The sequence below is a fragment of the Chrysemys picta genome, chromosome 1 (genome assembly GCF_011386835.1).
Source record: "Chrysemys picta bellii isolate R12L10 chromosome 1, ASM1138683v2, whole genome shotgun sequence".
NCBI lineage: Eukaryota > Metazoa > Chordata > Testudines > Emydidae > Chrysemys > Chrysemys picta.
The window spans coordinates 25,216,785-25,231,072 of NC_088791.1; the positions used below are offsets into that span (position 1 = coordinate 25,216,785).

At 41.7% G+C, this 14,288-nt stretch overlaps 1 protein-coding gene across 13 annotated transcripts in view; it reads right to left on the reverse strand.

The window, feature by feature from the left end:
* PHTF2 (putative homeodomain transcription factor 2) overlaps positions 1–14,288 on the reverse strand; it is a 150,533-nt gene that overhangs the window by 67,532 nt on the left and 68,713 nt on the right. For all 13 annotated transcript variants that reach the window (XM_065555938.1, XM_065555769.1, XM_024109160.3 and 10 more), the window contains 2 exons: positions 12,396–12,452; positions 1,865–1,934 (listed from right to left, as the gene is read on the reverse strand). In XM_065555938.1, the coding sequence (XP_065412010.1) occupies positions 1,865–1,934; positions 12,396–12,452 (127 nt within the window). The remainder of the gene's footprint in view (positions 1–1,864; positions 1,935–12,395; positions 12,453–14,288) is intronic.

Consider the following 14,288-nt stretch of genomic DNA (forward strand, 5'->3'; position numbering starts at 1 on the left):
AACAGTTTTTAAAAAGGTCCTACTCAAGGGAGTAGAGCTAGGCACTGCCAGCCTAACTCAGTGTGGGAGGAAGTCAAATAGGCAGAAGCCTTCTCTGTGGCTGAAGGAAATGAGCAGCCTGAATGATATGGCAGAGTTAAGAGTGACCCAACAGGGTCACAAAATAGTCTCAGGAAAGCTCTCATATAGCCCAAAACAGGAGGCTGCACAGAGGCCACCAGGCCCCTGCACTTTTTGGTTTGTGGGTGGAAGAAGTCTGGAAGGGGCCTCAAGTCAGGAAAAAAGCCTATCTGTGAAAGAGGCAGGGTTTTGGTTGTTTGTTTTGTTTTGTTTTTTTGAAAGGGACAGGTATGTCACAGGGTGGCTGGCCCCTGTAACTGAAGTAGGTCCCTCCTCCCTGTGCCAGAACATGTGCTCCCAGTTGATCCAATTAAGGAGGTGGGGCTGGAGCTATAAAGGCATTATGTGACCTGGGGCTATAAAGGGTAAGAGAAAGACCCAGTGAGGCAGAACTGACTGGGAGAAAGCTAGGAAGCTGCAGGACAGCCAGAGTTTGGGAGAAGAGACCGCAAGAGCCCAATATGTAAAGGGTGAGCTAAGAAACTTTTTTGTTTGTTTTAAGTTTGGACAATAAACCTGACCAAAAGAACGTAACAGTTAGTCTGTAACAAGCTCCAGAGAAGTCCTGCCTTGTTTCATAGGTCTACAGATGATAAAGCCTCCCAAGCATAACAGAGTAATACATTTTAGATGTTTCTAAAACTAGCCTATACTCCAACTTCTGAAACAATGGACATTTATAGATATTATGACCATAAATCCCATATCTTCTTATAGTTACAGTGCTTTTAAACCGATTTTTGTTCACATAAAAATTATGTATAAACGGTTACTTTAACACTTATGCCCCTAGTCATGGGCCAAGACCCTATTATACTAGTTGCTGTATAAACATAGAATGAAAAGGTGAAAATTTAACTGATTCCTGTTCTTAATTACACCTCTACCCCGATATAACACGAATTCGGATATAACACGGTAAAGCAATGCTCTGGGGGGGGCAGGGTTGCACACTCTGGTGGATCAAAGCAAGTTCGATATAACGCGTTTTCACCTATAAAGCGGTTAAGATTTTTTGGCTCCCGAGGACAGCGTTATATCAAGGTAGAGGTGTATAATGAATTTAATGCAAACCTATTTATAAAAGACATCTACTGAAAAGCATGAAGAGCTGTACAGTAAAACTAATCTAAAACAAAAATAAAAACACTGATCTCTAGACAGACAGATCCAACCAAAGGATCTGGTACAGGGCAAAACCCACCACCATTCATGTCTGTATATGCATTTAGATTAGGAGTTCCAAAGGCAGCAGCCAATCAGGACAAGGATTTGTACTCTGAGGCTAAGAGTTATTAGCCAATAAGTATAATCAGATACACCTATTTTACAGGGAAGAAATAACTGTACAGCATCTACAAATCCCTTCTCAGACTATGCTCAAGCTTATTCCTTGAAGTGTCCTTATCAGGATTTCTTGAACTTTCCTCTGAAGTTTCTTAAAATGGACACTATCAGATACAAAACAATTAGCAATTGTTTCCTTTTTTCTTAAGACTATGGCTATAATAAATCTACATGATCAACTACATACGGTAACTAAACTGATTTAATTTTAAATTTAGACATAAATAGGAGACAACTGTTTCCTGGTGTTTCTTTAGCCATAGAGTTTCTTCTCATTTTTATTGTTATACTCAACTCTTCTGCTGTAAGGCTATCAGGATAAAGACAATTATTTTTATAACTGTCCCCATAAGGTCAAATTACTGACAAATTCAGCATTTACTAGCTCAAGCCTTACCTCTTACAAGATCGACATCTATGAGGTCTGGCTTCACATGTCCAGTTTTCTTTGGCTTGTTCCTCAGACCCTGTAATATGCAAAAAATATTGGAATCTAAACACTACAACCGAAGATATACATTAGCTAAAAATAAGAATGGGGGTCAGTAACTGTCTTACACTTTTTTTTTAAAACATTTAAGAAAATGCCAAATTCACAATTTGAAATCTAAAGTAACAAGTGTTCCAAAGAACAACGTACCTGGTATTAAATACAAACAATGTGTTAAAGTAAAGCCAAGATGGGGTAAAAAAAATTTCAACAAATAGGATAATGTAATGAAAACTAATCAATTACTGCCCCTTTAGGGTGTGATTTTCAGAAGTGCCTAAAAATTCTTATTGACTATGATAATGCAACATACTATACACACATGCTGCCTCCGCCCGCAAGCACTGCCCCCGCAGCTCCCATTGGCGCAGTTCCCAGCCAATGGGAGCTGCAGGACCGGAGCTTAGGGTGGATCAGAGGCAGCAGATGGAGCTTGGGGCTGGGTAGGGAATCTGCCCCAGCCCCACCAACCACCCCCCCCCCAGCACCTCCCAGGCTGCAATTCCGCCCCCCCCCCCCCCGCCGCCGAGCACCCACGGCGTCCGCCCCCTAGCACCCACTGCACCCCCGCTTCCCCCCCCCCCCAAGCACCACCCCCAAGTTTTAGGCAGGAGTATATAGTAAAAGTCATGGACAGGTCACAGGCTGTGAATTTCTGTTTACTGTCCGTGACCTATGACTTTTACTAAAAATACCTGTGACTAAAACATAGCCTTAATTATGGTTCATTTGGTTTCTGAAATGTGACGTCAATTACACTGGCCACGTTATGGGGATATGGACTCTATAAAGTACAGTTTTTAGAGATTGAAAGCTAATATGTTGTTCTCAAAAGATAGCAGGCTAGTGGTGTGGAATTACTATCAGGGATGGCTGAACCTTATCCTTCTGTAATACTTTTTAAACTGATGCATAAACTGCAGTTGCCTTTGTAAAACATTTAAGTATTTATTTTCAAGAATGTCAATTTCATTCATAAAATTAGGAATACAAACTTACTAAGTTATGAGTTAAAGAGTATATCTACACTGCAATAAAAAATCCGCAGCACTCAGTTTCAGAGCCCAGGTCAATTGACTTAGGTTCACAGGACTTGGGCTGTGAGGCAAAAAATTGCAGCACAGACATCTGGGCTCAGGCTGGAGCCCAAGCTCTGAGACCCTCCTCCCTAATGGTGTCTCAGAGCTCAGGCTCCAACCAACACCTTATCATCTGCACTGCAATTTTTAGCCCCGTGAGCCTGAGTCAACTGGCTCAGGCCAGTTACAGCAGTGCCAAGAGTCTTTTGTTGCAGTGAAGACTTACCTAAAGTCACACTATACCTATGGCAGAAGCAAACAAAGGTCAGTGATAATTAGTCATATTACTGTAATGCCAGAACTGGCAAAGTCATCTTATGACAAGTAGATGCATGAATGCATGCAATTTTCTCCATTTAATTTAAATGAGTAATTTCAGTTTGGCATGCTCAAACAGGTATGATGTTGGTAATATTGAACAAGACAATGCTGTTGCTACAGATTTAGATCAGATAAATCAGAGGTGTAGAATGCTGGAGAGACAAACAGAAGAAATTAATCAAAACAAAGCAACATACCATAGAGCACAACTAAACATGGTTATAGCAAGTTAAATATATTACAAGACAGCAAATATGGATAAACTAGCTGCATGTAAAAATTAAAACACTGTCAGATAAGTCTTGTAAACAACATGATGTGTAAAAGTATTCCTTCAGTCTGCACATCAGACTGATTATTGAGATATGTTATGCTGAACAAAAAAATAAGTCTCCATAATGAGAAATGGGAATCTTAATAGTTACAAAATTTGCTGTAGATCACTGTGAAATCTGAAGCAAGACAGCTCCAAATGTAAAAGGAAGTTCATCTATCACAAAAAACCCATTATTTTAAACATGTATAACTTATGAGAGTGGGGGAGAGTTTTGTATTGTGGTGTGAATCCATGCCACAGGACCCTCTGTTGCTTCTTCCAAAACTGATATCTCTATCAACAGGAAATCCTGTTTAAGCCTCATAGTAGTTTAATGAGCTTAAGGCAAGCCTTACTTCGGCCTTGCAAAAGAAATTAAAACAAATAGTAAAATGTTTTTTTACCAATATAAATAAAAAGAGAACTAGAAAAGAAGTAGGGCTGCTATGGGGTAGAGCAGTGGTTTTCAAACTTTTTTCATTTGTGAACCCCTAAAATATTTCAAATGGAGTTGCAGACCCCTTTGGAAATCTTAGACAGTCTACAGACCACCAGGGGTCTGTGGACCACAAGTTGAAAACCAGTGGGGTAGAGATTAAACAATCTAGGTATGTCTCACAAACTAAATGAATATGTTGTCCCAGTTTTCAATAACAGTGATGATGCAGACCATGGGGGCAAAGGCAGGATGCTAATGGGAGCGAGTATAACGACAGAGGGATAGAAAGACCTGGATGTATTAGTCGATCACAGGATGACTAAGCCATCAAAATGATGCAGCTGTGAAAAAGGAAAGTGTTTGCCTAGCATGTATGAAGTAAGGTATTTCCAGCAGAGATAGGGAAGTATTAATACCCTTGTACGAGGTACTGATAAGATCTCATTTGATATAGTGTATACAATTCTAGTCACCCATGTTCAAGAAAGAATTCATATTGGAAGAAGTGCAGAGAAGGGCTACTAAAATGACTTGGAGAGCCTACTTTACAAGAGGAAACTTAAAAGGCTTGGCTTGTTTAGTCTAGCAAAAAGAACACAGCGGGGATATGGTTGCTCTCTATAAATATGTCACGGAGTAAACATCAGAGAGGGAGAAGAGCTATTTAAGCTTGAGGACAATGTTGGCCACATGAACAAATGTGTATAAACAGGCTATGAATAAAGTTAGCAGGTTTCTGACTAGAAGAGTGAAGTTTTGGAACAGCCTTCAAGTAGGACTGGTGGGTGGGGTTGGGGGCACAGGGGAGAAACCCAACTACTTTTAAATTGGGGCTTGATATAATCATTTACAGAATTATATAATGGGGCTGTTTGCAACAACAGTGTACTGGACCTGGAAGGGATCTCCTGGGTTATATTCCTAGATTATTTTAAATTTATACTGTGAGGTCTCTTAAAATATAGCACCATCTTCATAATTAAACATTCTAATAAGCATCTTAGATACACTTTATAAAGAATAAGCTACATTATATTTTCATTTCTATGGCACAAAATCTGCAACTTTCAACTTAGGTGCTGAGTCTGATGTGCTGTCCCCACGTTGAATTTAGTACCGTGTTCCAACTCCAGTGCTGGTGGTGCTGGGGGTAGTTAGTCCGAGGCATCCAGGGACAACTGGTGGGAATATGGGACCGGCATAACGGGCATGCCCCAAAGGTTCCAGTATGGCCATTGAGTGGGCCATTGTTCCTCCTGCCATGCCATCGCTGCAGCTGCCACACCAGCTTCACGGGTCGGCAGTGAATCACCCCTCCTTGGCGAGGGGCTGAACACCCGGTCCGAGTCCAACCATTGACCTTCCAGCAACCGGGGCGGAGCTGTCAAGGCCTGAGTCTGCTGACTGATCCTGGTGATGATCGGTGCCTGCTGATGAGTGGTACCGAGGGGGTTGGGGGGGGGGGGGTGGAGACTGGTGCTGCAACAGAGGCGATCCCGCCCCAGTGGGGGACCCATGTCTGGGAGACCGTCTGGGAGAGGGTGACCTGCGCCGTGGCAATCTTTGACAGGAAGCTCGTCGGTACTGGTGGTACAGGGACTGGTGCCTTGACTCTGGTGTCCCATGTCTTGTAGGGGGAGGGCGCAGCGTCAGGGACCTGGGTCTTCTGACTGGAGACTGGGGATGCAGTGCTGGAGTTCTAGGCCCCAGAGATGAGGATCTACGCCTTCGTTCCAGGGACCAAGGGTGCTCCACTGCCCTATGGGGCAGTCTCATGATTGGCTTGCCCTTATGAGTTGGGACCTTAGCCGAGTCTGGCGCCTGGTGCGGTGTCTGCAGTGCCTGTCGGCCAGCTTGCTCTTTAGCTGCTGGGGCCGCTTGGGCAACCAGGGCCCAAGGAGAAGCCAGGGTCCCCTGCCACTCCCGGGAGTTGGAGGCGGATCGCTGGCCGGGCTGAGGGGGTTCAACCTCAGTGGTACCCCCATGATACCTTGAGGCGGGCACATGGCCTGACATAGGGCCTTTGCCCAAGGCCCCTTTACCTTCCAGTGCCGGGGGGCTTTTCTTCTTTTGTCGCTTCTTCAGCACCGGCGAGGGGCACGGTGCCGGGCAGAGTCCGATGCTGGCGGTGCGTTACGCACTGATGTCCAGGTGCTCAGTGTGGGATCCGAGCAGGAGGACTCGGACACAGGACGAAGCTCAGTCTCCATGAAGAGGGCTCTCAAGCAGCTATCCCACTCTGTGTGTTCTGGGGCAAAAGTTTTTACAGATTCTGCACTTGTCCTTTCTATGGGATTCCCCTAAACACTTCAAACAACTGTTGTGGGGGTCACTAATAGGCATCGGCCTGTTGCAGGACGAGTATGGTTTGAAGCCAGGAGATTGGGGCATGCTCTGCTCTGGGGTGAAATCGCAGCTGGTACTCTAACTACCAACTAACCTAACACTTAATGGCTAACTAGGAACCTACAAACTATATACGAAGGAGACAGACAATGGGCTGTGAAGAACTGCTAATGCTCTTGTGATGCAAGACAAGGCACTCCGATCAACTGCCACGGGTAGTAAGAAGGAACTGAGAGGGCGTAGGGTTGGCAGCATCTAATATGCCAATGCGCGAGCGCAGCACTCAAGGGGACGCTACAGCCGACCCTACAGATACCACTAAGGCAAAAAATCTCTGCTGACTGTGCACGTGGGTGCACACACACCTAGAATAGAATCGACATGAGCAAGCACTCGAAGAAATAGTTCCTAAGCTCTAAGAGACTGATGATCCAGACCCACAGGCTCATCCTTAGTCCTCTTTTCTTCTCCCTCTACATCTTATCTCTGGGTAATCTCATCTGCAAACAAATTCAACTGCTAACTCTATGCTCACAACTCACAGATCTACCTCTCTCCTCCTGTCCAAGCTAAAATCTCAGCCCATCTCTTCGACATCTCCATATGGATGTCTACCACCATTTAAGCTTGAGTTGATAGCTAAAACAGAACTCTTAATCTTGCCTCCCACACCATCCCCACTACCTCCTTTTTTGATCACTAGACACCACCACCATCCTGCTGTACTTAGGCCTATAACCTGGGTACCACCATCAACTTTGACCGCTCTCTAAGTCCTCACATTCAGGCTTTATCTAAATCTTGCTGATATTTTTTCTGCATAACATCTCTAACACAGACTTTCCTATCCATCCACACAGCTAAAACCCTCATCCAGATTCATTACCTCACAACTGGATTACTTCAACGTCTTTTTCTCTGACCCTGACAAATCAGTCTTGCTCCACTCACATCCATTCAGAATGCTGCCAGAAAGATCATTTTCAGAGACTGTGACTTTGCCCATGCCACCCTTCTCTTTGAACCCCTCCACTGTCTCTTCACTTCCCTATCAAAAACAATGTGCACGTATTCACTTTCAAGGCCCTTCACAGTCAATCCTCACCCGACCTATCATCTTGTTAGTTATCAAGCTGTCAATTCTCTCCTCTAATTGGCCAACAAAGCCACCCTCCACTGCGCATTTGTTAAAATTTCTAACAAATATCTTCATGCTTTCTCCCATCCTGTCCTGCACACTTGGAGGACACTCTCTGTAAATATACGTAAAGCTACCTCATTTATCCACCTTCAAATCCCTCTTCAATGGTTAGGCTGCTAGTGTGCTGAGACTACTAGCTATGACTGAACAAATATTGTCTCATTGTTTATTTGGTACTCTCCCATCTGTCCATCCATCTGTCGTCTCATCTTACTCAGATTATGGTCCCTGACCCAGGATCTTATCTTTCTGTTCTATGTTCGTACGACACCTAGCACAATGAGGTACCGGTCTGTGACTTGGGCTAAAAAAGGACCTAATAATGAGGAAAGTGCCTTTCCCGAGCTGAAGAAGGCAAAGATCTTGACCTTTGCAATCTACCCAGAGAAGCCTCTCACTGCTCTGGAGTCAGAAGAATAGGAGTATTCTTTAGGCAGAGGCGATGCAGTGCTGGTAAGGGCACCAGGCAATCTAGAAAGTTTATGCAGCACTGTGAGAGTTGAGGGTACTGAGGCCAGTATCGATGCCGGCATTGGGATGAGCACTGATGTCAGCCCTAAAGGAAATCTTGAGAACGTAGGTTGTTGCAGGAAGGAGGGGTTCCACACTGATAGGCAGAGCAGATTCCTAGCTGCCAAATAAGCCTGTGTAATCCCATTAATGTTGCAAATACATTTTAATTAATATTTTTAATAGCACAGAGTTAGAACTTGTTATATTGAAAAAGACAAAATGCAACAGCTCAAATATGAGAGAAATAAAATACTTGGCAACATTCACGTGGAAACTAACATTAGTGAATACCTAGCCATGACATTAGAGGACTGGGCCAAAAGAAATCTTATGAGGTTCAACAAGAACAAGTGCAGAGTCCTGCACTTAGGACAGAAGAATCCCATGCACCGATACAGACTATGGACCGAATGGCTAGGCAGCAGTTCTGCAGAAAAGGACCTAGGGGTTACAGTGGACGAGAAGCTGGATATGAGTCAACAGTGTGCCCTCGTTGCCAAGAAGGTTAACAGCATTTTGGGCTGTATAAGTAGGAGCATTGCCAGCAGATCAAGGGACGTGATCATTCCCCTCTATTCGACATTGGTGAGGCCTCATCTGGAGATTTGATAGCTGCTTTCAACTACCTGAAAGGGAGTTCCAAAGAGGATGGATCTAGACTGTTCTCAGTGGTACCACATGACAGAACAAGGAGTAATGGTCTCAAGTTGCATGGGGGAAGTTTAGGTTGGATATTAGGAAAAACTTTTTCACTAGGAGGCTGGTGAAGCACTGGAATGGGTTACCTAGGGAGGTGGTGGTCAGGATTGACAAAGCCCTGGCTGGGATGATTTAGTTGGGGATTGGTTCTGCTTTGAGCAGGGGGTTGGACTAGATGACCTCCTGAGGTCCCTTCCAACCCTGATATTCTATGACACCACATTTAGCCTGGCCAAGTTTCCAGAAAGTGACTAGGTCATTTTGGGTGCCTCAGTTTTGGGGGCTCAATATGAGACACATTAAAGGAGCCAGATTTTCTAAAGCTTGAGTGCTCATCACTTTCTGAAAATCGGGCCATTTTAGGGTGTTTCAGATTGATCACACAAAAAACTGAGGCACATAAAATTACTAAATCATTTTTTAAAATCTTGGTCCTTGTTCCTTTCAGAATCTATCTGCAAGCGGTTATAATGTATGTTTACTCTTTAGAAACTTCAAAGCTGGTATGTTTTGTGTTATTTGTTCATTTAGAATATTATCTCTATTTCAGTCAAACTGTATAAAAATATGTACCGAGTAGGTAAAACACCCCAAAAGAATGCATGTATCAAGTTTATGCAGTATTTTAGCCCAATATATTAAAAACTGACTAGTGATAGTAGATGCCCAAACTGTAATGGAGCCAAATTTTCAAAAAGTGCTTGTGCTAGACCTCAGAAAATCAGGACCCTTTAAGAAGTCTCAAGTTGGTACCCAAAAATCAAAGCATCCAAAACTACTAGTTATTTCGGAAAGCCGTGGCCTTAAATTTCTTTTCATAAGGTTTTATCTTTAGAAATAAAATGCAACAGAAAAGAAAAAAGAGTGTGAACAGAATTAAGCAAGAATGCAAATGCATACTATAAAGAACTTAGTTGCACATTTTTAGTTAACATTTACTGTAACCTAGAACTTATTTTTAACATGGAAACCTGAGAAATAATTGATCAATCATGAAAATTTTCAAGGTACATAAATTATGGAATTTGTATGTTTACGCAAGTTTTTATAACAGCAATACAACAGTGCAGTAGAGTAGGACTGACGCTGTGTAAAGCCCCAGCTGCCTATTGTAATAAAAGCACGTTACTTCCAAAACCGTGATTCACTACTTACTTGAAGTGCAACTATACTAAACTCACAATATAAATGTGATAGTGAACAGCATTAATTTAACCACTCATGTATAATTGCTTAATTATTGTAAAATAGGACTGCCCAACCAAGAGCTATCTCTGATAGGCATGTAGCATGTTTTCAAAAGAACATAATGCATATGAAACAGATTATTTCAATTTCTTATGTATATGCTTGTTATACTACTGCAGAGGTAATTATTGTTGGTTTTCACTGAAATAACACTTCAATTAATAAGTACTGTGCCCAATGTTCGGATTTGAGATTATAGATAGTTATTGTGTTGAATGCTTCTGAAGTCCCGCCACTCCACCAATCTTTACAATTTGAACACACATTAGTCTGTATTAGACAATGTCTGTATGAGACACAGGTCTTCTGATGAGCCAGAAGACCTAACACTCAGACATCCTCCCTACTTTAACCCAGGAGGACAAACTTGAAAGAAAACATTTGTATACAAGTTTTTATTATTTTATTATTTTGTTACCTTTCTGAGGGCAACTAGTGATACCAACTGTAGAGCCCTGGTTGAAAGAGGGTTTTTAGAGCCATATATCTGTAACATATGGACACACTTCTATGTGTTGCCAAATCAAGAGAAGTCACCATGTGAAAGGTGCTATAATATAATATAATAATAATATAATATGGAGGTATACCTATCTCATAGAACTGGAAGGGACCCTGAAAGGTCATTGAGTCCAACCCCCTGCCTTCACTAGCAGGACCAAGTACTGATTTTTGCCCCAGATCCCTAAGTGGCCCCCTCAAGGACTGAACTCACAACCCTGGGTTTAGCAGACCAATGCTCAAACCACTGAGCTATCCCTCCCCCCATACTACTATAAAGCAGTGGTTCTAAACCAGGGGTACGTGTACTCCTGGGGTATGCAGAGGTCTTCCATGGGGTACATCAACTCACCTAGATAGTTGCCTAGTTTTACAACAGGCTATTTAAAAAGAACTAGCGAAGTCAGTACAAACTAAAATTTCATACAGAATGATTTGTTTATACTGCTCTATATACTATACCCTGAAATGTAAAGTAAAATATTTATATTCCAATTGATTTATTTTATAATTATTTGATAAAAATAAGTAAGCAAGCAATTTTTCAGTAATAGTGTGCTGTGACACTTTTGTATTTTTATGTCTGATTTTGAAAGCAAGTAATTTTTAAGTGTGGTGAAACTTGGGGGTACTCAAAACAGACTCCTGAATGGGGTACAGTAGTCTGGAAAGGTTGAGAGCCACTGCTATAAAGTATTACATACTTACTCTCAATGGCTAAACCATTTAGTTCATAATTTAAAACATATATATGATGCAAATATTTAACTGAAGCATTGCTATCCGATTAGTGTACAGTGATGTGACCTCTAAAATATATTTAAATTTTCAAGCATTCTTCTCATTTAACAGATATAAAGATAGGAACATTTCAGCAGAAAGCAATTATTTCGTAGAATGAAAAAAAAAAAAGTTCTCTAGTGAAGTCAGGGTCACATAATTACACAGTCCAGGTCAGTCTCGGATGTGTTAATGCAGCTGAATTTCCACTTAATAAAGCATGCCCAAAGTGCATCAAAATCCCCTATTCATTTTACTATCCAATCACTAAAACCCAGTGAAATCTTAAGCAATTTATATATTATCAGAATTATTTCTGCTAAAATCAGCAACGGCTTTCAGCCCAGGAAATAGCAGCACATTTACCATATGCAGAACTTGAGGGAAAAAAAGTTGGTATAATAAATTCATTTGTTAGGAGAACTACTTCATTTCTATAATTGTGTAATATAATTTATTATCCATGAATTCCAGAAAATCATAATCTATTACAACAAAAGACTCCTATCAATTGTTATTTTTGCATAACAAGTTGGCAGTGTCAAATACTGATGACATTCTGTTAGTCACCCCAAAATGCAGAAAAAAGGTAAGCATAGCAGCTTATGCACAGTAACACAAAACCATTCTGAAGTACTTACCAGTCCAATAAACTGTACAAAACAATGACAGCATCAAAAAGGAGGATATAAGGTGGTATAGAGTAACTAACTGAAAGTAAAAAACAGCTCAAACAAGTGACATTAGAATTCATACAAAGAAAATTGAACTTCTTGCCATGAACTTCAGATTGCTAGCGTTTTTTCAGTAATTAGGAAATATATGATAAACAACATACAAACTACTTATTGTTATACACTGGAATTCAGAACATTATGAACATTACTTTTTCATTGTAATAAGAGTTTTAGGAGTGTAAATCACCATACTTACGTAATTAGAAATTTAAGATTAAGTTAGCCATAACCTACACTATGAACAGAAAAAAATATTACCTTGATTTCTCTTTGTTCAACAGATTTTTCCCATATTTGTTGATCATATGCCCCGATCTAAAAAGAGAACAAAAATATCTAAATGAAATTACATTTAATGAAACATTATGCAACAAAAAGACAAATCGGCCTTCACAGAGGTAAGGTAAAGCATGAACACAAACAATAGACCATAGTTTCCTTGGAGATACTTATTTACAGAGAAACCTACATTTTCCCTACTTCCTCCCATTTCTCATTTCCTATTATTTTGATATTCTAAAAATTGAGGGTATTATAAAGAATACACATGGCATCAACAGCTGAAATTTGAAATTCTTAACAAGGATTATGCAAGAAGCCAGTTTCATTTATTTTCCTAGTTTTATAATCCTCCCTTACCAAATTCCTTTTCTCTTTATCACAGAGTCAGAGATTTTTTCTTTAGCAATACCCAATTGGGGTGAGGGACAGGTGCATGCATGCTCTGCTGCCTTATGCTGTTGCACAATCCCATAGAGGGCAAACCCGCCCCCACACCCTCCTACTTCCTTCTTGACAGACTCCAATATAAAGGGAAAGGAGAGTGGGTCATGCAATGGGAGTGTGCAACATCTCAAAAGAATCACAGATACAGACCAGGTGAGTAACCATTTTTTCCTTCAAGAGATTGCACATGTCCATTCCACTTCAGGTGACTCACAAGCAATTCAAGCCAGAGCTGATTTTGGAGACTACCTGAACAATGAGGGAAGGATTACTCATCCAAATTTAGCATCATCTCTGGAATATTAAGATATAGCATAATGAGTTGTAAAAAGTTATGTACCAATGAGCAAGTTTATTCCCGGGGGAATTCTGTGCCAAAAATTAAAAATTCTACGCACAATACTTTAAAATTCTGCAAATTTTATTACTCAAAATAAAACTACATAATCACACCAGTTTCAATTATTTAGGTATTATTTCAAAATACCTGTCAGCAAATATGTCTAACTATACAGACACACAAAAATTCCCACAGCAGTAGAGAGTTAAAGAAACCCCTATGACAACCCAGTTCCTATTTCTCTGCCCTCTTCCCTCCCCCGCAGCCGGGGTGCCATACATTCACAATCCCTTTCCCCCCAGAGCCCAGCCGCAGGGCTCCCTTTGCCCAGATTCCTGTCCTCCTACCCCTCGGAGCCCAGGGATATCTAGAGAGAGAAACAGCCTGATCCTGGGTCCCAGGCTTGCACGGAGTTTCCTGTGCGCTACCCTCTCCTTCCTTCAGAGAGTGCTGGGAACGGCAGCTCCCTCCTTCTCTCCCCAGCAGTGTCCTCTATGTGTGAGTTGGGTTTGGCAGGTCTGGTGGCCCCTAGTGATGGCCAGAAGAACTGCAGCCCATTTCTGGGGGAGAAAGGAAATTCTGCATGCACATTCATTTCTGCAAAATTCTGCATTGCGTAGGGGTGCAGAATTCTCCCAAGAGTACAAGTTGCAGCTTTACAAATGTCTGGTATAAATACCTGCGCCAAACAAAAGCTACAGGACAATATCTATGATTCTAAGGTTAAAGGACTAAACACCCAACCATGAACCCTGCATTGCATCAGAGAAAATGAAGACTTTCTGGATAGAAGTCAGTGTTTGGTACTGCAGATACTGAACAATCAGAGAGGGTAGTGCAAAACGGGGAAGAAAATTGGTGGCATGTGACCTCCAGAAGAAGAAAGAGGAGAACCAATGTATCCTCAATGCAGATAGAGATAAGAAACTGTTTTCAGGCTCTCGGCACAGGTACTATGGTGAAGAATGGTTTGGAAGAGTCATCTGAGGGAAGGGATCAGAAGGAGACCCCAATTGACCAGAGGGCATGCGATGCATTGTCCTAAGGATGGGGGTTCCATGACCAGCACTGCCAAGGGGAGGAGA